This window comes from Chlamydotis macqueenii, chromosome 20 (assembly GCF_036417535.1).
Source record: "Chlamydotis macqueenii isolate bChlMac1 chromosome 20, bChlMac1.mat, whole genome shotgun sequence".
Lineage (NCBI taxonomy): Eukaryota > Metazoa > Chordata > Aves > Otidiformes > Otididae > Chlamydotis > Chlamydotis macqueenii.
The window spans coordinates 12263252-12288080 of NC_141575.1; the positions used below are offsets into that span (position 1 = coordinate 12263252).

General features: G+C 52.2%; 1 protein-coding gene across 4 annotated transcripts; it reads left to right on the top strand.

Annotated features, from left to right (window-relative positions):
• TRAF2 (TNF receptor associated factor 2) lies at positions 1 to 23381 on the top strand. Of its 4 annotated transcripts, none has more exons than XM_086763992.1 (10): positions 1 to 1013; positions 2524 to 2744; positions 3349 to 3427; positions 3785 to 3883; positions 14406 to 14477; positions 16163 to 16237; positions 16950 to 17309; positions 18218 to 18395; positions 21812 to 21960; positions 22734 to 23381. In XM_086763992.1, exons 1-10 carry the CDS (start codon positions 996 to 998, stop codon positions 22950 to 22952), a joined length of 1470 nt encoding a protein of 489 aa, XP_086620118.1. In that variant the 5' UTR covers positions 1 to 995; the 3' UTR covers positions 22953 to 23381. The 4 variants fall into 4 exon arrangements, with proteins under 4 accessions (XP_086620118.1, XP_086620121.1, XP_086620119.1 ...); XM_086763993.1 differs by lacking the exon at positions 1 to 1013 and adding an exon at positions 1797 to 1808; XM_086763994.1 differs by lacking the exon at positions 1 to 1013 and adding an exon at positions 1884 to 2134.
• The last annotated feature ends 1448 nt before the right edge of the window (positions 23382 to 24829 follow it).

The following is a 24829-nucleotide window of genomic DNA, read 5'->3' on the forward strand; positions in this document are numbered from 1 at the left end:
CCTGTGTCACGAGCGGCGGCTCGGGCTGTGCGCTGGCACCCGGGCTGTCCGGCGGCGCGTTTGCTGGGAGTAGCCCGGGTGGGTCCCGGCCCGCCGCGGGGCGGTTTCCTGCCTGTTTGGGAACAGCGCGTCCTGCCCCGGCACGGCCGCCGGGGCCGCGGTTGTTCAGGAAATGGAGAAGGGGTTTTTTCTTTGCTGCTGTTGCATCAGCCAGCCAAGGACTCCAGCCACGCGGAGGTTTTCACACTCGCTTTCCCAGACAGTTGTGCCGGGAAAAAGGGCCGTTGCAGTGGCGAGGGAAGCGGTGCCAGCGCAGGCGCGCAGCGGCACCCAGCCTGAGGGGATGCGGCCGTGCCCTCGGTGCGGGGATGCAACCCGGCCCCAGCACCTCAGCCCCGACGTGAGTCCCCGCCATCGCCTTGCCAGCACGTCTCGCCTCGACGGGCGCCCGAGCAGCACGCGGCCCCGCGCGGGGAGTGAGCGGCCTCCCTGACCGCCCGTAGCCGGTTTGGCCCGCGGCGCCACATCGGGCCGCGGCAAGGTACCCTCGCTTGCCTCCCTGTCCCTTTGGCCGCTCTGTTGGGGGTTGCGCTGAACTGGTTTTGCCTGGCTCTGACCGCGGAGGATTTCCCCGGCACCAGGTGAATTCCCCGCGCAGTGAGGAGCCTGTCCCAGCCCTGCCAGCGCAGGAGGTGGTGAGCCCCCAAGCCCCCGCACTCGTCACCAGCGCAGGGAGGGCTCCAGCAGCCCCCAGGCGTGTGAGCAGGGCTGGGGGGACACGTGGGCTGGGGACCTCGAGCTGTGACCTTCTGCCCGGCGAGTTCCCCTGTGAAAAGCACCTCGCGCTGACCTCACCGCTGTGTGGCGAGTGGCTGTGTTTCCCCCACGTCATTTTTTTTTTTTTGGCTGATTAAACCAAAACCCGCCTGCCGCCGCCTGTCCTTCCTGGTGCCTCTGCCATCACGTTCTCCTCGAGCGGGTGCCGCAGGCTGGCCATGGCGCTCTGTGCCCAGGTAAGCGGGTGACTGGTGCCCCCCAAAATGGCCAAAGGCATCTTAAAAAAAATTTTCTGCGGGCCAGGGCTGTTCCCGAGGGGCCAGGGCCTTCTCGCAGGGTCCATCCTGGCTCTGGGGGGTGATGGGGGTGGCAGCGGGGGGACGGGGGTCAGGGAGCCCCCAGGCCGAGCGCCACTGTCCCTCCAGGTCCCCTGTCAGTGGGTGCAAGGTGGGGGGAGGGGGTGCTGGTCCTGGGCCAGTTCCCTGCAGGGGTGGTCTGAGGGGGGGATGGGGCGGGGAGCAGTAGGGAGAAGTAGCAGAGGACAGGGGTGATGGAGGTGGCTGTGTGAGGGGCTGATGGGGGGAGAGGTGACACCGGGGGGAGTGTGCCTGAGGGGGTGACAGGGAGAGGTGGCACTGGGGGGTGACAAGGGGACATGGCAGTGTGAGGACGGGACATGGGGGTGGGTGAGGTGACACTGAGGGGGTGATGGGGGATGTGGCGGTGTGGGAGGAGTGGCAGGGGGGTGACAGAGGGAGGTGGCACCGAGGGGGTGACAGGTGGAGGTGACGCTGTGTGTGGGGGTGACTGGGGGTGCTGAGGGGAGGTGGCACTGTGGGGGTGTCCGGGAGGTGACGGGGAGGTGGCACTGGTGACTCTGAGGGGTGTCCGGGGGGCGGGGCGTGGCGCGGCCGTTGCTAGGCGCTGGGGAAGGGGCGTGGCCCAGCGCGGGCGGGGCGGGGCGTGCTCCAAGTGTCCGGGGGGCGGTGCCGAGGAGCGCTTCCGGTGCGGGGCGCGGAGGGAGGTGGCCGGTGAGTGCGGCGCTGCCACCCCCTACCCCGTCCCGTCCCGTCCCGCGGTATCGGGGGACCGCGGCGTGGGCCGGGCGGCGGAGGAGGCTGGGCCCTGCCCCGTGCGGCGGCGCCCTGCGGCCTGGCTCCGCCTCGGGCCGGGCCCGGCCGGGGCGCAGCGCGGGGAGCGGCCCCCCGCCAGCGGGGCGGCGGGCTCGGCCTGGCCGCGGGGCCCCGCTCTTGGGGTCGCTGTGTCCGATCTGTCGGCCCCGGTCCGGGCGGGGGCTGGAGGGGCGCGGGGCCGGCCGGCTTTGGGCAGGATTCCGGCGGTTTTGCACAACTGCCTGGTGTGACAGCAGCCGTGGGGGGCTGCGGTTACCGCTGCGGGGTTTGGGTGGGCTGCGGCGGTATATTCCCGATCAGCTTACGGTGATTCTTTCCCGTGTTTTGGGCCAGAAGCCTTGGTTTCTCTGGACAGGCTGTGCTCCAATAAACTTGGATGGGGATTTTACTGGGGTCTGTCCACCCTGTCTCTTTGTTCTGGGCTTAAATCTAAAATTGACCGTACAGAGTCTTTCCGTGTTTTTAGCTGGGCAGACGTGTGGTTTACATCGGCCTGTTTACCTGCGTTGTTGGGTTTTGGGTGCCAGTGCAATATGCTGTGAGCAATGCAGCTGATGTGAAAAATTACCTCCATCCGCTTATCATTGAACAGAGAAAATATTTTTGTTTTCAGGCTCTGGAGATACAGCCAGAGTTTTTCGTTCACATGGCAGCAGCAAACTCCACTCCACCTGGCTCTCTGGATCTAAACCAGCCTGGATTTGCAAAGGAGATCCTGGGAACTAAGCTGGAGGTCAAATACCTCTGCTCCGATTGCAAGAATATATTGAGGAGGCCGTTTCAAGCTCAGTGTGGACATCGCTACTGTTCCTATTGTCTGAAAAAAATTATAAGGTAACTTTTGTGCCTTCAGTCTGAAGACAAAATGCTTGATAAGGCATTTTCAGGCAAAAAAGGAGTCTAATTTTCAAGGCCTGCTCAGCAAGGAAGCTGTGTTTAATCACTGAAGTTCTGCATCACATCTTCTTTAAGGGAATGTGTAATCTCTGACTTGCTTTTGTTCTGGTGGTCGCTTCAAAGTTCCCTTTTCCAGCGTGTGCTGGGTTGGTTTTGCTCTTCAGATGACGATCCAGATGGCTCACCCATCTCCTTCAGTCTTCCTCACAGCTACTGAAGGAACTTGCTCCTAAAAGTCATCGTATGGTTGTCATGCCAAAATGCGAGAAATTTATGCTCATGCTGGCTTCCGGAAAAGTTTCATAGTGTTCTTTCTCTTGCCTTCAACTGAGGGAAGCTTAATAGAGGGGTTAATCAGGAGAAGAAAAAAAAATCTGAATAGGAAATGGGCATTAAAATCACACATGAGCAAGTACTCAATGTATTGTTTTAAAAATAAGAAAATGCTTTAATTTTATAAAGTTACCAGAAGTCATTTTGTCGTTAAATCATAAATCAGTCTCTTTTTGTTATGCTTCATGATTATTTTTCTGTCTTCTAGTGCTGGACCTCAAAAGTGTGCCAGCTGTATTCAGGAAGGAATATATGAAGAAGGAATTTCTATTTTGGAGACAAGCTCGGTAAGTAAAAATGCATTTTTGAAATAAAGCAACTCACTGATGTCATTAATACCATTTGCGGTTTTTGTTTAAAACACAAGTTCTGAGAATCCCCTTATTCCTAGGAAAGATTTTCTTCAGTAGTGAGAGTTTATGATTAATGTGGTGGACTCCCCAGCTTCTAAAATCCAGGTCACGTTAATATAGCGGTGGCCTACTTAAACCCTGTGATGACAATTTGTTTGCTATTAGCACATCTCTGAGGATGTGATGTGGCAAATGGCCTGGGAGGAGTCTCAGTAAAGTCTCAATAAAGAACTAAGAGACCCAACCAAAATTGCAATCCCTCAGTAATTTTTTGTGGTTTTCCCATTTTAGGCTTTCCCAGACAATGCAGCTCGTCGGGAGGTGGAAAGCCTGCCTGCTGTCTGCATTAACAGTGGCTGCACTTGGAAGGGGACTATTAAAGAATACGAGGTAAAGATCAAAGGGAGGCTTTTGATGTCTGTGTCCTTTTTCTTTCCTCTGTGTTTGGGGAAGGCTCAGGTGGTTTTGCTCATCTGCTGACACTGGCAGTGGTGGTGGGAGCTGTTGACTCCCTGGACTTTATTGTAAGCTGGAGCGATTTCCTGGCTGAGTGAGGTTTGTGTGTCCTGCCGAGGGCACAGGCTGAACGGAAACCGTTTCAGATTTGCTTGTGATTGCAGATACCAAGCATGTCCCTTCCATGGTGGGAGCCAGCCACTCTATCTCCAACTCCTTTCTACTGTAAAAGACATGTGAACTGTCAAGAAACTATGCTGAGCCACGAAATACAGGAAAGGTGGGGAGAGACTCTTCAGCAGGGCGCGTTGTGACAGGACAAGGGGTAACCATTTCAAAATAGAGGGATTAGATTAGATATTAGGAAAAATTTTTTACACTGAGAGTTGTAGAACACTGGCCCAGGTTGCCCAGAGAGGCGGTGGATGCCCCATCCCTGGAAACATTCCAGGCCAGGTTGGCCGGGGCTCTGAGCAACCTGATCTGATTGGAGATGGGCCTGCTCCTGGCAGGGGGGTTGGGCTGGATGGCCTTTGAAGATCCCTTGCAACCCTACCTTTCTATGATTCTATGAAATTGTTGTGAGGTTCGTTGTGTTGTATGAACCTAAAACCTACTTCGGACCTATGAGCTTGGGGAAAGCGGCCTGGCCATAATGCAGTTTCCAGCCAGCTCCCCCCATAGCTAACAGGGTCGTGGGACTGGGCCTTTATTCAGTGGCTGGCCACCCATTACTCTGAGCGGTTCTGGGCCACGAGTCCGCTGACAGGATGGTTTTTCCACCCCTACTCTTCTTGAGGATCCCACCAGCTCTTTAATCTAGGCCTTCTTTTTGTAGCGCTGGTCCTTAGCGTGTATATGGCTAACGTGCGTCATAACAACTGTGTTCTTGCTGAGGATGGCAGTGGACCTCGTGCTTCCCTGTGCTTTCCAGCAAGTCAGCTCTGCTGTGACCATTTGCATCATTAAAATGCATTAGCAGTTAGTTGTGAATGTATGTTCACCTGTGAAGCTTTGGTGCTCCTGAAGGACAGTTCTGTCATCCCTCTTGGAATGGAGGAACCACCACGTGGGGGCCTGAGATAGGAGGAATAACTTTTATTTCCCTCTAATGCTTGCCCTAGGTAAAACTGTAGACCTGTAGTTCGTGGAGTTTTGGTAGTGACTGAGATGTATGTCAGGAAAAGTTTCACCCCGGTCTGTCTGGGCTCACATTTAGATTCTCTTTGCAAAGCCACTGGAAGATGACAGGAAGAAACAACAGCTGTGGATCATGCCTGAGTTTTCTGCCCAGCTTGCTGAGCCCCTTAACAGAGAGATACTTCTGCACCTCTACTTCCTTGTCCTGCTGTCTAGAACCTTCCACTGCTTTATGCTGAAAGTTCAGCCCAAAATGTAAGGGGGATGTAGGGTGCTGAATGGTTCTTCTGCTGTGAAATCCTTGTTCATAGACATGTAAGTGGCTCATGGTGTGAATGCATGACTGAATAAATGTCAACTTAAAAGATTCACACTGATGCAGCAGAAAGAGTTTGGGAGTGGCATTTCAGGGTACGGTGTGTCCTATTGAGGTTCCAGGTTCAAGCTGTGCTGTTGGTGCCTGCAGACGTTTGATCTACACTTTAATTTCTGCTAGTGACCAGTGACTGGAAGACCGATGCCCACTGCAATGTTCAAAATGGTGATTGCAGTAAGCGAACTCATCTCCGTTAGACTAAACCAAATTACATTTGTCAGCAGCTCTCAGTGCTATTGATTGTGCTGTGACTGATGAGCTTTTCTGAACTTTTTATCTGGCTTTAAAAAAAAATCTGACAGAGTTCCTGCAGGCCTCAGTAAAAATAATCAGCTGCCAAAGGTCCTCCCTGGGTGGTCTTAAAGTGTTTGAATGCAGATTTGAGTCCAGCCAGGACTTGCGCTAGAAGTTCAAAAGGGCAACAAGCTTTCCTGGGATAAGTCTTGTCTTCTTGCAAGGCTCCGTGTGTGTGTGGTGCTCTGGGATCTTACGCACAACTGCTTAAGGGTGTCTGAACTGATAAGGCTGTGCCTCTTTTACTCTCCCTCTAATATTCAAAAGGTCCTGTTAGGTACTTTGCTAAAATGGAGTATGTTTCGTAGAAGTGCGGCTCCAGAGTGCTGGGTCTGCAGCCCTGATTTTCACTGTCATGGTTTTTCTTAGTCTTGGGGCAGTCTTGTGCGATGAGAGGGGAGCGGTGCTAGTTGGTTCGTCTCGGGATTGAGCTCGCTTCTCCTGCCTGCCCTGGCTGGCATTCACTCTGACGGTGGTAAGGTTATTTTGTGCCCTCTTGGGAAAAGCCGGTTCTTTCCTGAGAACTGATGGGAGGAGGCAAGGTCTGGCTCATGTTCTCTCTCTTCCCAGCTGCCTGCCAAAGAGCCGTGGTATTTAATCAGGGCTGGCTATCCTTGTGCGGTCGGAGCTTAGGAGACAGTATGTGTGGCTGAGGAGGGCTGATGAAAGGAGGCACCAAACCGCCGCGGTAGCCCAGAGTCTCTCTTGGTACCGTGGGGGAACGTTAAACCCTGCCTTACAGCTAGGCTTGTTAGTTTAGTGCCACGAAGCAGAGTTTGCCTCGTGCAGTACGGTAGCCAGCAATGTGTGTAATGTCCCGCAGCAGCTCAGCGCTCCCACTATGGAAAGTCCCTTGCTGTGCTATTTCCGACAGGACATGGAAAGTCCCTAAGAGCAATTCATTGTTTGCTAATTTAAAAATCGTGTGCTCGTACTGAGAGAGACTTACTGGGCTGCTATCCACTTACAAATCAAGACATACTGCCACTTCTGGTTTGCTAATCTTATCAGGGCATGAACAAGGAAAAAAATGTTCTGCAGCTGTAAAGCTCTAGCTCTTCAACTTAAAAAAAAAAATAATTAATAAAACTGATTTCAGTTTTGTTTTCTGTTCGGGCAGACCAAAGTTCAGGTCTGAAAAGGACGTGAAAAACCTGAAAGAGTACAATCTGCTTGGACGTGACTTGCACTTCTGCTTAAAGCTGTGTGAAGCATATGAAATATTTAAGTGCTTAGCACGCGTCTGAGTTTATAAATGCATTTTTCAGATTGTGTAAATATTGTAAATATTTAGTGGCATTTGGATGAAGCAGTTTGTGGTGGGGCTGGAGGGTTTTTCCTTTTAATCAGTAGCCTCCTTTCATGTATAGGTTTCCTGATGAGTCTGCCTGAGCATACACAGAGAAAAGCAGGCTGTGGGCAGGAGCCTTTAGATTCAGGCAGAAAGTCTGAGGAGGGTTGCAGAAACTAAGCCCGTTAACTAGCCCGTTAGAGCAAAAGGAAGGGCCAAGAAAGCATGTCGTGTGGGGTCCAGGTAGAGGGAGTTCGTGGTTTCTCAGCACTGCAGCATTTCTTTTCTTGCCTTGCAATACCTCCATCTGTTTTATTAACAGATCTTCAGTTCTCATGTTCTTTATTTGTGCTTTTCATACCGCCAGCTCCCTTTCTCTGCCCCCTGCCAGGACTGGGGTGGGAGGAGGGAGCTGCAGGGGCTGTTCACGTGGTCAGCCTTGGCGTTTCCGGTGTTACCCAGACAGAGGGTTTAACTGCGCCCCGTTCATCTCAGGAGATATAGAATTATTTGAGACATAAGGAAATGGAATTGTCTAAGTTTTGGAAGGAGAACTAAGTTTTAAGCTTAGTCCTGACAGCAGTATTTAAACTAAGTTGGGAGGGGGCATTTCTAGGAAAATGGATGAGCTTGGCTGATGAGGAGGGGTGGCTGTCGTCTGTGGTGATAAGCCATCCTGATCCAAATGGGAGGGGATGTGTTTTCCTTGTAGTCGATTGTCACCGTGGTTTTGAAGAGTTCACTTTAATTGAAGCCTGGAAGGCTGTGGAAGGTGCAAAACGCAGAACTTAAGCGATACTCCTCCAAAGCTGGTGGTGTTGAGGAGTATGTCCAGATCCCCTCCTGGGCTTCCTGGGGCCAGGAGGACAAAGTAACTGGGCAGTTCCTTCTTGCCCAGTGTTCCTACTGGGAGATGCTGTAGAAGCCCTGTGACACCTCCTGTGGAGAAAACTGTCCCTCTTCAAAAATGCTGTTGGGGCCCTGAGCCAGGGGGTCCTCCTGCTTCCAGATGCTTCACTGTTTCATCTGCCCCCTTTCCGTCGACATCCCAGGAATGCCCTCTTTGGGTTTAGTGGTGATTTTCAGCTTAGGCTGGAAACTTCAGCTTCAGGCTTTTGCGCATTGCTTAGTACAGAGCTGCTGGTCTTTGAAGCTACTTCACCTGGCTCCTGTTGCTTCTGAAGCGTACTTCTCAGTGTTTTGTAGCATTTTAAGTGCTGCAGCAAGCAGACTTGATGATGCAGGGTCAGCAGCCTTCCTTTTAAAATCAGGTACAGCATTTATTGTCTTTTTATGAAGGTTTTGGATTCAAGTTACAGTGTGGTGTTGAAATGCAGTTTGCAGCCAGCTCCGGCTCGATCAGCAGTTTTCCCCAGGACCAGATCACTTTCTTGTGGGAGGATCCCTGACTTGCATATGCAGGTGGCCAAAAGGACCTCCTGCTTTGGAAAAAGGGATCTGATGCACTTTTACTTTTCCAGAGCTGGAGCTGAGGTCCCCAAACAAAACCCAGGCTCCTTTCTTGCAGTCCCCAAAGTTGAGTTTATGTAGCTGGCTGCCAGACACGAGGCAGTTTCCCGTCCAAGCCTGTGGTGAGAGGTAAGGCACGGGGAGTGCCGGAGAGCATGCGTGGGAGTGGGTCGGAAAGCCCCGGCTCTAGAGGGGCTACTCTTAGCATCTAAAAACAGCTCAGCCTTCCTGTGGTGGCCCACTTAATTAACAGTTTGGGCATCTGCCCCTTGGAAAACGAAAGCTGTAAGTCATGAGCTTTGAAGCTGAGGTGAGTGCTGTGTCCCCCTTCTAAGCCATGATGAAACCCCTTGGCATGAATGCAGCTTTGGGGGTTGTGGGGCAGCACTTTGTTCCCAGGGAGATGTTCCTTGGGCTCCAGGTATCCAGCAGGAGCCAAAGCCGTGATCACACACCCTTGGGTAACAGGTAAAGGGGCATTTCCAACTCTCTGACAGCCTTGAGAGACTTGAAATCAAGCCACTCACCACAGGCTCGACTTCTCCAGCATGTGAAAGACAACCATCCCAGTTGTGATTTTTGTCTCATCTCCCCTTTTCTAGGTGCCAGTGGTGTTCTCAGCCTCCTGCTGTAACAGCTCTTCTGTTCACAGCCTGTGACTCCACGCTGCCTGCGAGGGAAAGGAGTCACTTGCCCCTGCCTACCATCTGCGGCTTGCAGAGCTTGGCTGGGATCAGTACCACCCTTCAATGCGAAGGCCAGACAGACCCCTGAGGGCTTCAGCCTCAGGCTGTTCCTTTTGCTCTGAGCGATTAAGGTGAAGCTTTCTGTGCTGGTGAAAGTAGTGCTGGAAGAGAGGGAGGTCTCTCCAGGGGTGTTATCCTGGGACCTGGTCGGCATGGGCAGTGCTTTTAGTGTGCTGCAGCATCTCCTGCAGCTGACAACAGTGGTCGGCTTCCAGAAGTAACTCTTGGAGGTGAACTCAGATCAGTGCTACGAACATGCTGGTGCCTGGCATTGTGAGTGTGATGGTGTGACTGGTGTTCACTCCCTGGTGACAGATTGTTCTCAAGCAGTGACCTCATTAGATAGGAACAGCACATCCTGGGCATTTTTCACGTGGCTGTGAATGTAACTGTTAGTTGTACCCTAGAAGAACTGCAGAGTTATCTCGGATCAGATGTTCCTGATTGCTTTGAACCTCCCTTACATGATAACCAGCTCGGTGTAGTCCAACACAGTAATTTTTAATTTCCTTGGCAAGCGGATTTAGTCTTTTTATTTTGCAATGCAGCTAGCTGCATCTGAGCCGAGAGACAGTGGCACATGGGCTTCAGCTGGCCCTGGGGCCAGGTCAGGTTCAGATTCAGGCTTATCTGAAATGCTCTGGGAATCCTTTTCAGACTAGAGTCTCTCTAGGAAAATCATTCCTCTGCAATGATGGCGGAATTTGGAAAAAGCATCCTGGAGTGTCCCACTGCCTCGTGCTCATGTAGTTCAAAGCAGCTAGGGAAGGGCAGAGTCTGTTTTAGGAAATGCTTTTGAATTGTACCTTCAACCTTCTTCAGAACCTGCTCTTGCGTTCACATCTGGCTTTAAATGCAAGAAATGCTGCCTTGATGTCCCTCTACCAATAAACCTCAGATCAAGTGTCTGTCTAATCAGCTCTAAAAGCCAATGAACAAAACGGTAGAAAGCTGAAAGCAAAAGTTTTTCTGCTGGCTCTGAAAAGAGGCGTGAGTGAGGCCCCTGGGAATCCCTGCTATGTCTCCTGCCGATATTTGTCCTCAACTCAGATGGACGCCATGGCAGTGGACAGCAGAGTGAGGGCAGTGATGGTTTCCCATGCTGTCGCTGCCATACGTGTGCCCAACTAAAGCCACAAGCAGTTACTGATAGGAACTTAATCTTTGACACTTTCTTTTGCGGTAAAATTATTTGCGATGCCAAGTGAACTTGCTTGCATCTCATGTCCCAGCAAAGGGAGCAGTTTGTGTCTGGCGGCAGCTGTCTCTAAAAGCTCCAATTCCCCGTCGGCACTGGGAATTACAGACTGGGTTCCTGCCTTCCAGGCTTGTGTTGCTGGGCTCCGTGCAACAGCATGAGGACCACGTGCGTGGTCACCATGTGCGTGGTAGCCCAGCCTGCCTGTGTGGGGAAAGCTTTGAGCCGACCTGGCTTAAAACTAGGCTTAGGACTGCCCTGACAAGAAGACGCAGCGTACAATGGCATGTTGAGTTCAGAGGAGCAGGACATCCCAAAGTACCCGTGTTTCCTGCCACGTTCTCATCTTGGAGGCTCTGGAGCCCCTGGGGACCTGGCAGAGGTGCACAAAGCAACTCATTCTTCTTGGTGCAAGGGATTCAGGTTCCCTCAAAACCTAAGCAGGCGTCTCTTTTACACTGGAGACCTATTTCTTGTCTTTTTTCTGTGGGCCCACCCTTTTTCTTGTAGCCAGGCTAAGATGCCGAAGAAACTGCTGGACACGGCAATGCCAGGGCTGGAGACTGCCACAGCCCTGGCAGCGCTCTGGTGTGCCCTGTGCCACTTCAGCTGACTTTCCTCTGCTGTCCTGTTAATTTTCCTGCCTTTTTGTTTCTCCCTCGCTGTTGCCAAGCCTTTCAGCCTTGTGTGTTCTTATGGTTACTGTTGCCATCCTCAGAGGGGACTAACAGACTAACTTTTGAAGATCGACCTGCAGAAGGCTATTTGCTGGAGAGCTGCGGTGTGCTGCTTGCACCAAGCCCGTTCTGCTGCCCCTCGTCTCTCTGCCAGCCCTGCCTTTTGCAATAATCTTCCTGCAGGGCTCTGGCAGGTGCGTCTCGCAGCAGCTGTTCCAAAGGTTGCTTTTCTTGGCCGCCTGCTGTGCCTCTTAGCTGGAGGGGGAGCGTTGTGTCATGCTGATGGATTTCCCAGCGTGGTTGCAAGACCTCCGTAAAAACGGACTTGTGTTGCTGTGGCAGATGATGAGCAGGGCAGCTGGGAAGCAGGTGCGCCTCCTGCTCTGCCACCACGCTATGGGGATAATAATTTTCAGCAACAGCCTCTTCCATAGTTCAAGTCAAGTTTGGCAAAGCCTTGAGAGGCGAAACAGCAATCGGATTAAACTGCAGTTTTCCCTTTTGTCTTACTTGTGCAGATGCAGCAGAGCAGCTCGTCATGGCATTCCTTAGGAGACGATCGTTGCGTCCTCTGGGGATCAGCTCGGTTATTTAATCCCAGTTTTTCCCTGTGCGTGCCTGCGCTTTCCTGCACGGCTGTGTTGAAATGTGCTGCCGTTGCTGTTGCCGGGCTGCTGCGAAGAGAACTGCCCGTTCCTGTTGGTTGAGTGCTAGGGCTGTAAGGGGATGTTCCCGGGAGTGCCCCAAGAGAAACCTCAACTGCAAATACTGCAAATCCCTTTTCTGCCTTCCTGACACTGAGGTAGGAGAGTTATGACATGCGTAGAGGCAGCTCTGTTTGCCGGCGGGCCTGCAGGCAAAGGGAGAAGGGCGGAATGCCTCCATTGCAGCCTGTTGGCGTCGGCGCCACTCCGGAGAGGAGCACGGGTAGGTGCTGGAGCACTGCGCGGCTGCAGTGGGAACCCACAAGCACCTGCGCCCTGAGCAAGCGCTTGCAGGCTGCCCTGGCCCTTCCGAAAGCGGCAGTGGTGGTGTCTGATTTTCCTGGTCTCCCAGGTGGGTTCCCAGAGAATTGCCTGTTCTGATGGCGGCGTGTGATGTACAGGCCGTCACTGGGTTGTCTCACTGTTTAGGGAGTGAAATTGATGTGTGGATCAATCAGCAATTTTGGTTTTAATTGAGTGGAAGAGAGAGATGTTGCTGTGCAGGCTGTTAACTCGGCCTGGTTTGATTTTCCTACCCCCAGCACTGGATGCTGCAGACCAGTCTGTGCCTTGGTTTACAGCTGGTGGGTGAGCAGTCAGCGCTGAGGTAACCAGAGGATAGCCCTGAAGGTCCAAGCCAGTCCCTGCTGCAGAAGCTGATGGATGAGGGTTTGGGAAAGGTGTAAACAGGAGGATTGCCCCATTCCTGGGGGAGTGGAGTGCGGCAGATCAGACCTGAACGCCAGCCCCTGCTCTTTGGCTCCTGGGTGGGGTGGATTTCTTCCAGTGGCAATACCATCCATCTGTGTTTAGACATCTGCATAGAGGGGGAAGGAACAGGGGATTCCAGACGAGCCCAAAACTGTTTATACAAAAATGTTTGTCTAGAGGTTTGGATCTGTGCTGGTAAAACCTAGTGCTTCTGGGTATGTTAAACAATTTCCATATGGACCAGTTGCGCTTTCAAAGGAGCTGTGCGGGGCTGGTTTTCCTTCTTGTGCTGCAAGCTGGGTGTGCTTCGTATGGCTGCCTGCGTGTTGGCTGTTATGTTGTGGTATAGCGTGGAGTCGGGATGGAAGATAAATGCTGGGAGGTGGGGAGTACAGGGAGGGTGGTAGTTTCATGCCTAGCGCGTTGGCACGGGAGAACATAAGAACATACTCCCTGTTAAAAGAGTTGTCTCTGCAGTGAAGTTTCCTTCCTTCAGCCAGACTGTCTGTGCTCATGCCAGCGTTCTGTGGGTCGTGGGGAAGATGCTATCTGGTGTTTCCAGAACATGAGAGCAGTGGGTGGGTAGAAGAAAGGGCTCAGCCCCACTGAGCGAGTGGGATGAGGGAAGGCGCTCTGCCTCTGCGGGCAGCAGTGTCCCTGCGGGCAGCTCTGCCCAGCTGGACCGCACAGCCTGGCCGGCCACTTTTCCATGGACAGTGCGGTCTGGCTTTGAGTCTGATTACTCATTTAAGGTATAAAAAGGAGAGAGTAACTAAGAAGCCAAAGGCGAGCCACTAATGGGTTTCACTCTCCAGTTTCTGATGTGGTGACAGGATTTAAGTTTGTGCATGTTTCCCCCAACAGACAGTAACTTGTTTTAATAAAGAATAAATGTGACCAAGGTTTCAAAGCAGCTAGTTTCACATGACTCCTTTATAAATGTTTCTGGGTTTGCTGGTCGGTGTTTTGTTTTTTTTTTTTTTTTTTGCTGTTACTACCATGGCAGAATACTTCAGTGCACTTATCCTTTAATCTGAATTCTGAACTGCATATTCATGGCATTTACAGTGCCTTGTTTCAGCTGGTTGGTGTGTAAAGAGAGGGTTTAAACAGTGTGGAAATGACACAGAAAGCAGAGGCACGTTCTAGCATTCCCAGTTTAGCCAGTATCACTGGCCCTAGTGTCTGCTGAGGACAGAGTATCACATTGCTCTGGTCATTTGTTCAGCTCCTTTGCCCACCAAACAAGCTCTGAGTGCTCTTGCTGCAGGGGTGGGTGCTTTTGTGCAGGGGCTATTAAATGAAACAGTTTTAAAATATTTTTCTTTCTGGTTGAAAAATGGTTTTCTGATTCAAAGGTGAAGATGCTGTCAGACAGCTTAGCCCAGCGTGTGATGAGTAGGCGTGTGATGTGGGTTCCTACTTCAGCTGACTGATTACCATTACAGTGGAAAAATTATACAAATTATCTTACTGAGACAGTGGCTTACTTCCCTCCACCTGCCTGAACATGTATTTTCTTGGCAGAGCCATAAATGGAGCTTCCTGTTGATTATCTTGTCCATCAAAGCAGTAATTTGATTTTATTTTTTTTTTTTTAATTATTTAGCAGCTTTTAAATGGAGGCTGAGGCTACATAGGCTTCCAAGATTCTGGTAGCCCAGAGATCACACAAATGAGTGAGCATGCAGAATTATCACTGTGACCGAGATTTGAGTATAGGTTTGTAGAAGACAGTGCTTTTCTGTAGTAAAGTATAAAACTGCCCCTGTTGAATTGTGCTCATCATATAACCTCACTGGAGCTTTTATTTAGAGGACCAAATGTTCTCCTGTGGATTCTTTTACAGGCTCATGATGAAGTTTGCCCTGAATTTCCACTGACTTGCGAAGGCTGTGGGAACAAGATTCCAAGGGAGAAGGTATCCGACTGTCACTGAACCGTGTGCTGCGGTGGAGTTTCGGGTTCTGGTGGGCTGACACCCGCATTCTCAGAGCAGGGAGGAAAACAGAAACCGTTAGAAAGTGGAGTGGGGAAAACAATTAAGTGGCAGCCATTAGTACAGATGTGACCTTTCCGTAAAGCTCAAAATGCTGGTGGGGTGCGAGTGGACGTGACTCACTGGCGCTCGTAGGTTTGCATTAGTGCTGGTGATGCCGCCTCCCTGTGAGCCGTGTGTTTGCCGTGTTTGAGTGCAGAGCCTCCGTGGGAAAAGCCGCTCTTGGGTTTAAATGGGACTTGTGTCCTGCATAAAGCAACTGTATCAGCCACTGCTGCAGTTATGGAAAGGCAGCCCATCTCCAGCTAAATTAATTTATTTCTAATTAATCATGTAATGGAATCCACATCTATAGCGTCCCCATGCTGCTGGCTCCTGGGCAAGGCTCAAAAGTCTGAAAGTCATCATCTTCAAAAATCACCTTTGTCTGAAACTGTGCTGCCTGCTACGGGCAAATATTTTTAGTAGTAGTGTTGCAAAAGTGCAGGAGGGACAGAAGCATCAAAAAGATGAGGAAAGAGTTCTGCAGAATGGGCAGCGTAGTGAAGGACTTTGTGCTGAGATCTTGGGATACAGATCTGCTGGTCTGCAGGATGAAGCTGGAGCCCGCCAGAGACTGGGCTTGTAGGATTCCCAGAGGTGATCTATCCTTTGTTTAAATATTAACTCTGTCTTACTTCTCTCCAAACTTTTGTTGATTAGCCGCTGTAACTTTGAGTAACATGACTCATTAAGCAAGCCAGATGGATCTAGAAGCTTTTAAAAAAGTGGTTTATGAACAGTTCTAGTTGACATCTGTTGTAGCAGATGTAGGTGTTAAATGTGGAATATGGTCATTGTTCCAAATAGACCACTGATATCTGATGATGAGAGGTGTATCAAAACGAAGATGATGGTGTGCCAGTGCTTGTTAGCATTAATCACGCACTGTGTGGGAACCCAAACGCGTCATCTTGGCAGCTGGGGGGTTCGTGGCACTTCTCTCCAGAAATATCCACTGTTGGCCGTGGTTCTTCATAGCAGCTGCCAGACGAGGTGGCCAAGGTGCTGCGTCCTTCGGCACCCCGGCAAGGGGATGCTGGACCCAGCGGAGCATCTTCCCTTGCACAGGTGGACCTGCAGGAGTTGCTATAAACGCTCTGGCAGGACCCCCAGGAAGCTTTCTGTTCTCAACGTGCTTGTGTGCAGGGGCTCAGTAAGAATACCAAGCTGTGGCATGTCCCAGCCAGGGTTACGTGGAGCGCACGGAACTAAATGGCTGTTTCATGGGGTTGCTCCAGACGCCTGTGAAGCTTGTTGCTCAGCATCCATGACATGTACCTGTGCAGGTTGCTTTTTCCTTCTTGCGTATGCAGGTTTGAAGTGAGACCTCCTAGCTATCAAGAGAAATAAAACTTCCTTCCAGGTGTCAGTGCTGTGTTTATGTTACAGTGAAAGTCGTACCTAATGGCAGGCAGTGTCCACATTTAACCACGCGCTTTGGCACCTAGTGGTTAGCAGTGGCTTGGGCATTCTTGAGATTGTCTTCAGTTTTCTAGACATCAGCAAGATGGAAAGGGAGCTACTGGGGACCCGTAAGATCTAACATTGCCCTCCTTCCTTTCTAGTTTCGGGACCACGTGAAGACTTGTGGCAGATCTAAAGTGCCTTGCAGATTTGAGGTTGTCGGATGTGCTGAGGTGGTAAGGGCTTGTCTGTTGATGTTTATCTTGGGACTTGTTTTCAGTTCCAGTGTTAGACTCAACCTGCAAACTGCTGTTGCCTAAACTGCTATAGATGTTTGCTTTCAGATCTTTGAACAAAGTGGTGTTTCAAACTCTTTGCAAATGGAGCTTAACATCATCTGCTGTCCAGAGTTTGGGTATCCAGAGAACGAACTTCATGTGGAAGAAAACCTCCTCCTCCTTGAGGAACACCCCGAGTGCTTTGAGGCTGTGGTGGTTGTGCTGCTTTCAGCTGTAGGCACAGAACTGTGCATCTGGTGCCTTGCTGTCCTGCTAGAGCTTGGGCCAGGCCGTATTTCTCCATCTGACTTAGTTTTCCCAGCTTCTGCTGGTGATGTTCATATAAATCCCTCCTCAGGGGGAATTATTTCGGGGTTTGTCCTTTGGTGCTGTTAAGTACTCTGACAGAGCGCTTTCGGAAGGGAATTGAGGAAGACAGAGCAGAACAGTGTGTACAGCTGGGGAAATGTTAAGCATCTGTGATTGCAGAATTTCTAAAACAAAACAAAAAAACCTCACCCCCAAACCATGTTTTTTAACTATCTTTCTTTGTTTTTTCCCCTCTGTAATTTAAAACTAGTGTTGTGACCTCAAGAGGAGGAATTTGTTCTGTGATGCTGACAGCATAGATTGAGCTTGCTGAATGCGGGATGTGTTTCTCTTCATGTAGGTGGAAAACGAAAAGCTACCAGAACACGAAAGCAAGTGTTTGGCAGAGCATCTCTACATGCTACTGAGTTTTGTGCTCAGCCTCAAGACTGGCTCTGGAGACATAAAGCCCCTTCCTGCCCTTTCCTCATCACAAAATAACTCCCCGCTCCTGGCAGCAAACTCTCTGTGCTCAGAGTCGGAGCTCTCCAGGTCCCTGGAGCTGCTGGGAAGATGTGAAGCCCTTGAGAGGAAAACAGTGACCTTTGAGAACATTGTCTGCGTACTCAATCGGGAGGTGGAAAGAGTGTCTCTAACAGCCGAAGCCTACAGTCGGCAACATCGACTAGACCAGGAGAAAATCGAAACACTGAGTAACAAGGTGTGTAACCACTGGCTTGGGCTTTCCAGCACTTTGAGCAGAGACTTTTCAGTTTCCTGTCTGTGTTATTAGCTAGCAAATCTTCACTGCCTAGCCCTGAATCTCTACAAATCCAAAGGTAGAACTAAAATATCATTTTTGCCTGTGTCCAATCTTGGCGTTCAGATCTCTGTTAGTGATCAAGTTGTGCAGACACCGAGATGTTGTTCCTAGGTGAAGTTTTCCAACGAGAGACAGAGCACCCAGCGTTTCACTGGATCTCTCTGAATCCATGGGGCTGCTCACCTTCCAGACCTTTCAAAAGGAGGTAATCATTGATGCTGCACTACAGCGTTGTGCCAAGCACAGTCTGGAGGTGTGAAGAAGCTGCCCCCACCAGTATGCTCCAGCACAGTCCCTGCTGGGCACCGCCAGTGTGTCTTGGCAGGTGGGAGTTTGCAGCGTACCTGTGCGCTCTCGGCAAGGAAGCTGCCAAAACTGATGTGACCCTACGCCAGCAAGCAGTGGTTAACCCTGTAGAGACCTTGTTGGCTGGGTGTAGGTTCTTCTCTTTCTCAGTCTAGTTTTGTCACAGTGCTGAGGGTTTTGGTTTTTTCTCCCCATCCCCATTTCTTGTGCTGCTAATGTAATGGAGCTGCTTGCTGGGAGGATTTTTCCATTCGCTGTGGAAAGTTTCCAGCTCAAGCACTGAGTTGTGTCGATGTGCCTTCTCCAGAATGAGAGGGTTCAAAGGGAAGCTTCAGTGAACTGGCTTACAATGCTATATTTCTCCCTCCTGTGATCCCTGTCAATTCTGGAGAACGTCTCTAAAGAGTCGTCCTGAAGGGGATGCTGGTGTCTGCTGGCTTCTCGGGTCTCACAGCAGTGCGTGTTCCTAACCACGCTGCACCATGTGTCCCACTGCGCAGGTCCGGCAGCTGGAGAGGAGCATTGGCCTCAAGGATCTGGCCATGGCTGAGATGGAGGAAAAGATTCGCAACATGGAAGCTTCCACCTACGATGGTGTTTTCATCTGGAAGATAACAGAATTTGCCAGGAAACGTCAGGAGGCAATAACAGGCCGCTCTCCTGCGATCTTCTCTCCAGGTTATTGCCCACAAATTTTCAAGATTGCAAAAGCCTCTTGTGTTGCAGCTGGGTGTGGGGTTTGTAGCGGTGCCCTTAGCAGGGGAGGTGCTGGCCATTCAGGTGTACTTCTGTTCTATCTCCCTTTCCTTGTGCAGCCTGAAACTTTTTTTTTTTTGGCATTGGGCTAAATGAAACTGCTCTGCTGAAAGACGTGCTTTTTTGACAGCAGAAGACCTTTTTAATTCCTCATAACAGAGAATGCAATCCTCTCAGCTCCAGAATAGCCCTGCATAATGTTTTAGTTAGAATTAAAATACTCAGAGACCATAAAACCAGCATTAAAATGATTACAGAAGGGAAGAAATCTATATTAGAGCCCCAGAAATATATTTTAATGCCCAAAGCATGACATTGCAAGAGATGGTGTCTAAATAAAGCCCAAACCATACAAAGGGAAGCGCTTGAATGTCTGTTAGAGGCAGGGGCACTCCTTGCAGAGCTGCCCCAGCCCAGCACTGTTCCTCCTGTTCTTAAAAAATAAAATCTCGGCAGTGAACAAGCAGTAGGTTATGATCTGGCTTGTTTGCTTGTGAAAGCACTCCCCAGGCTTGCAGCTGTAAGATGAAACTGTCTCTTCACACAATTTCATTGCTTGGTGAGGAGCCGACCTCACGACAGAACGGTTGAGGAAGGGAGTTTGTGCTTGCCGGAGCAGGAGTTGCTTAGATCGGAGTATGCTGGAGAGCTTTTTCAAAAAGCACTGAGCTGCGTGTAACCCTGGAACACACACCCCATACCTGCCTCCTGGTGCTGTGAAAAGCAGGCTGTGCCTAGGCCACAAGATAAAAGCAATTTAATTTTTAAAACTATTTTTACATCTGTTTTCTGGCTGAAGGCTGCTCTTTCTCTTGAGCAACTGAAAGCAAAAAAGGGATTCCCTTCTTGAGGGGAACTAAACTGCTACTGAAACTGTGTGCATGCAGTTTGCATTTCCTTTTAAATGTCAGCAGCGGCTGTGGAAAACCCCTGCTCTCTGTGCCCTTCGGGAAGGGCAGCACTTCCCTCTGTTGCCCAGAGTGGACAGGTCTGCTTCGAACCTCTTTGGTTTAGCTTAGAGAGAGGACCTTGAATCTTGCGTCCTGTCCATCTCCTGCGCTGTGCGCGAGAGCTGCTTGGCTTTGGTGCCTCCCGAGGCTGTGGTTTGGAGGGAGATGCTGGACAGAGCCCACTCTTGTTCTGTGGCCACGGGCATCCCAGCTCGACGTGCCACAGCCTGGGGGCTCCTCAGGCCCCTCCCTGGGCTGATGCCAGCCGGGGTCCTCGCAGGAGGTGGGATTTGTTTCTCTAGGTTGGAGAATCAAGTCAGCTGGTAGAGGGATGTGAGTACCAGAGTCAGCCCGAGGGACGGAGAGGAGTGAAACCTTTCTGAATGGAAGAGCCTTCGTCTGTCTGGACGCTTGTTTGGCTGTGCTCTGAGCGCACAGTTCCACCCAGAACGGCAGCTTGTGGTTACTGGTGCCTCCTCCGTGCTGCCTGCTGGCCAGTCTCCATCCCACACCTGGCAGCGGCGGCAGGGCAGCGGTGGCAGGGCTCAGGGCTTTTCTAAACTGTTTCATCGAAGGAAAAACTACTTTGCGGGGCACTAGACTGTGTGTTGTGTTGTTCATTGGTCTCTGCAGTCTGCTCATTAAAATCTTGTATGTGGCTGGAGGGAGTGGAAGGTGAGGGTTACCTCTGCGTAACACCAGGGCTGCTTCTGGAAAAGGCAGGACTGTTTTTTGTTTTTTTTTTAATCTTGCAAGTGTAAAGTACAAGGCCTTGTTTCCTGCAGTAGCTGATTGTATTGTGTTGTGAGAGATCCTTGGTCCTGGTGCTGCTTTAGCTGAGAACATTAGGATGAGAAACAAAGGTTTCTTGTGGAGGGATTTTTTTTTTTTACCTTAGAACGTGAAGCAAATAGGGTAGTGCTGTTCAGTCTCCAGTGGAGTCAGCTGGGAGGAGAGAAGTCTAGGTTGTAAATGGGATGAAAAAGGGAAATGAGCATGATTGTTTGTTTTGTATTTAATGTAAAGGCGAGGAAATACCAAATGCAGTCAGTGTTAGAACAAAGCGAAGGAAGTAGAGTTACCACTCACTCGTGTTGATTGGCACAGGATTTTGTGAAGAGTTCAAAAAAGCAAATCCTCACAAGAAAGGTTTGTGAACCAGGACAGTCCGAAGCCAAGCTCCTGCTGGAAAGCCACCCGCTGCTGGCTGTCAGATGCCGGGTGGCACGTGCTTCGCCTTTGCTCAGCGATGGGAAGCAGGATGCCCAGCTCACTGCTTTCAGCTGGTGGCGTGGTGCGCAAGGTGTTTAGCACTGGGTGCCTGGTGCCTTTTCCTCGGTACTCCCGCTGCTCTGGGGCCATCATTCCTCCAGTTCTCTGCCTGGTTTTACATGCACAGGGTTCTAGGAGTGCTGAGAAGCCCCAGGTGGGCAGTGGCGATGTGCTGCTTGGACTAGCAAGCGTGGCATCTGCCCTGAAAGCCTTTGAGGGAAGCAGTCGGAGAGGAAGGACCAGAGGAAATGAGCTGGGGAGTGTCAGGAGGGAAGCGGTGGCAAAGCCCTGATCTCTTGCTCCTTGCCCTGTGGAAGCACATGATATTGCTGCTATTGTTCATCTGCCTGTTCACAAAATGGCACTGCGTCCTGCAGTAAAATGCTGTCTGTCATCTCCTGCCCCAAGCTCTGTGCTGCTGTGAGAGGGGGGGTTTGTGGCAGGTCCCCTTCTGAGATGTATTTCTGTGGCCTTGCATGGGTCTGGTATCATAACATGGGCATTCCCAGAATTGCTGGAGAAGGAGAGAGCTTGAGATCCCAGATCCCACACTGTGCAGAGCGGCTGGGATCCTGAAAGGAGACCGGAGCTCGCTTGCGTGAGCCTCTTCCCCCATCAGTGGCAGCCAGCTTTCAGAGAGGGTGCAGGGAGTGCTGAGGATGTTCTACCCCCAGACAGGTTTGGTTTTTTTTGGAAGGTGGTTTCATTCCTGCTCGTCAGCTTTATTGCCATGAACTGCAGCTCCTTTAGCAGTTGTGTGCGGCGCAGCTGGCGGCTCTGTGGGGGGATGCAGTGGGAAGCACCCAGCTCCCCCGCACAGCTCCAGCTTTGGGTTCTCTGGGGCGCTCGTCCTGCTGTGCCACAGCACTCTGCGTCCTGGCTAGACCAGGGGCTTGTGCCTGCCTGCCCTTGGGCTGTCTCCTGACTGATCTGAGATGGCATCTGCCGTTGCTTGTACCTGGTGGCTTTCCAAACCACCTCTGTGGTGCAGGTATTTTAAGTCCTGGCTTCTTCCAGGATCCAAGCATCAGAGTCCTCAGAGTTCAAAGGAACCTGTTGGTGCCAGGCATTGCTGGGTTTGATGCTCACTGTATCTGTTTTGCAACTCTTTGATAGCTTTCTACACGAGCAAGTATGGCTACAAGATGTGCCTGCGCGTTTACCTGAATGGGGATGGCACCGGGCGCGGGACCCATCTGTCCCTGTTCTTTGTGGTCATGAAAGGACCCAACGATGCACTTCTGCGGTGGCCCTTCAACCAGAAGGTGGGTTTGGGACAAAGCCGCTGTGCCCAGCAATGTGCCACTCTAGTTTTGCACCCACCTGAGCTTCTGGACGCTGCTGGTCTGGCCTACTTGGCAAGCAGAAGAAGAAGGAAGAGCTTTGATGTGTCAGCCACCCTGGGTGTTCCCCTGTCACGCTGACAGCACCAAGTGTGCTGCAGGGCAGGGGCGTGAAACGGCAGAGGCTGTGGTGGGAGAGCAGCAGCATGTCTGGGAAGCGAGCGGAGCCTCTGCGTGAATTTGGGGTGAGGGAAGGTTGTTGTGGCCTCGGTACTTGGGGTGCAGCTGGTGTTCCCGCGGTGTCAGAAGCTCGGATTGGTGTTCCTTGACACGGCAGGCTTGCGAAACGCTTCAGGGCTGAGCAGGCACAGTACCGATGCGGAGAGAGGGGCTGCCTTTCTTCGCAGGGGGCCAGCACTCTGACTTAATGAAATGCCTGCATGGGGGACTGGTGTTGGGAGCCAACACCGTGCTGGCCAGCTGCAGGTTTTGAGTCAGGCTGACAGCCCTGTGCTGCCACACAGAAGTTTCTGGTGACAGGGCAGGACGTGGGAAGGCTTCTGCAGAATGCCACAGAGGTGACGTTCTCCGTTGACCCTACTGTAAGGCATTTCTAAGATGTTTAGGCGCGTGAGGTGGCTATGATTGCGTTGGTACTTGCACATTTCACAGGCTTCAGGTGAGCAGGTCACCGGGCTGGGTTTCCATGTGCATTTTATTCAGCTGCTCTCGTGTATTTTCCCGTTTCCCCACAGGTCACCCTGATGCTCCTGGATCAGAACAACCGGGAGCACATCATTGATGCCTTCCGACCTGACGTGACATCCTCCTCCTTCCAGCGACCCATCACGGAGATGAACATTGCCAGCGGCTGCCCGCTCTTCTGCCCCGTCTCCATGATGGAAGCTAAGAACTCCTACGTGCGTGATGACGCCATCTTTATTAAAGCCATCGTTGATCTCACAGGCCTCTAACCCTCCTCACCTCCGGGAGCAGTGAACGCGGAGCCAGCCCTGGGTGGGGCCTCCTCCTCTTGTGCTGCACTTCAGGCAGGTCTCAGAGTGAGGAGGTGGCAAAAAGCAGAAGGAGAAAAGCCCTTCCCAAAAAGGGACCTTCGGTCTGAGTGGAAACGAGGTGTGTGATGGGAACCCTCTTCCCTGGTGTCAGAGACGCCTTCGCTGAGAAGAGGTTTGGGTGGACATTCACAGTCTGCAGGGTGTGAGATCTCCAACAGGGGCTTGGGTGTCTGAACTGCTGCTGTCTGGGCTCCCAGTGGAAACCAGTGCAGCTCTTGCTCTACCAGTTTTAGTCCTCAGTGCTGTGTAGTAAAACAAGGGTTTGGCCTGCCCAGGCACCACCTCGCGTGGATGTTTGGCTCAGCCGTCTAGGATTTTCATCAGAGATCGTTGTGTTCCTGGAAGTTTTGTCACAGGGGTGCTGCTGCTCAGCGCTGCTGGCTGCTTTGTGTCCCGGTGCACGGGAAGGGCACGTGCCAGATGCGGTGCAAGTGGGGTGAGAGGTTTTGCTGCAGTTTGGTGCTATCGGTGCCTGCAGAGAGGGGTGCTGAACCGAGCTGTGCAGCAGGCGGGGGAGTGGTACTCCGCATCTGGCCGTCGCTGGGTGCTTGATGGGTGGTTTGTGCTCTGCACAGTGTGCTGGCAGCACAGGGCGGAGCAGGCAGTGCCCGCTGCCCTGGAGGGAGCGTGGGGCAGCCTGGGGGTGCGTGTGGTGAAAGAGAAGTGGATTTCCCCTGGAGACTGCCTGTCCTGTCCCAGGAGAGCAGGGTGACCCGGGGCTTGGTGCAGGACTTCAGCCCCCGAGAGCCCCAGGCAGGTTTTCAGCCAGACCCTGCCGTTCTCTGCCTGCCTGAGCAGTGGTGGGCCAGATGGGATGGTGGCAGTGCTGGAAGCTGTCTTCACTCACACAGGTGCTCCTCAGCTGGCTTTCATCTCTGTCATGGTGCACCCGCAGCAGCACAGGTGCACCCGCCGTCCCGGGGTGCTCTCCAGCTGCCAAGCAAGTATGGCTGCCCCTCTGCTATCTGTGCCTGCACTGCCGCCATCCAGCTGCATGGGTGCTCTCGCCCCCATGGCTGCGGCACAGGTGGACGCAGCGTGTCTCTCATCCACGTGCGTGCTGAGCGGCTGCTGGCCAGCCCCTGCCCTCGCCGGGGGCCTGCCTTGCCCACCAGCAGCAGCTTTCACCCGTTGTTCCCGCAGCTCTGGAAGCAGCGTGCCTGCCAGTTCCTGGGTGTTGCACCCTGGAGTGCTCTCTCTGCCTGGCCCCTTGCTGAGCCTGCAGCCACCTGCATGGGACCTGGAGTGGCTGGAGAAGTCCCCCAGTGACGATTGCTGTCACCTTCCTGGCCCTGTGCTCCTGGCACTACTCCTTTCTGGGCAGCATGTGTTCCGCACCTGCGAGATCTCTGTTCCCGGAGAAATTGCCGCCCTGTCCCTGCTTCGGGGCTGGCTGGTTCCTCTGGAGTTGTGGCTGTAACTCCGGACGCGTAGTTTACCAGACTCCTGAGGCTTTGCTGCCTCTGTGCCTCTGCTTCCTGCGCCCATGTCAGCATCCAGCCGTGCCCCAGGAGAGGCCTTGTTGGCTGAGGGGAGCAGAGCCCACCCTGCTTGTGGTCTGCTTCCATCTCTGCTCCGGCACGGCCACCCCAGTGGGGCCAGGGACGCTGGCTGTCCCCCGGCTCCCTGTGCGGTGGCACTGCCTGGACCTGGGGTGGTTCGGGGTGCTGCGGGGGGAGCTCGGGGGGTTCCTTGTGCCTGCTGTCCTTCTCCAGGCTGGCGGGTAGCAGAGCTGGACCCCGACCTGGGCTGACCCTCCTGCACCCACGGGTACT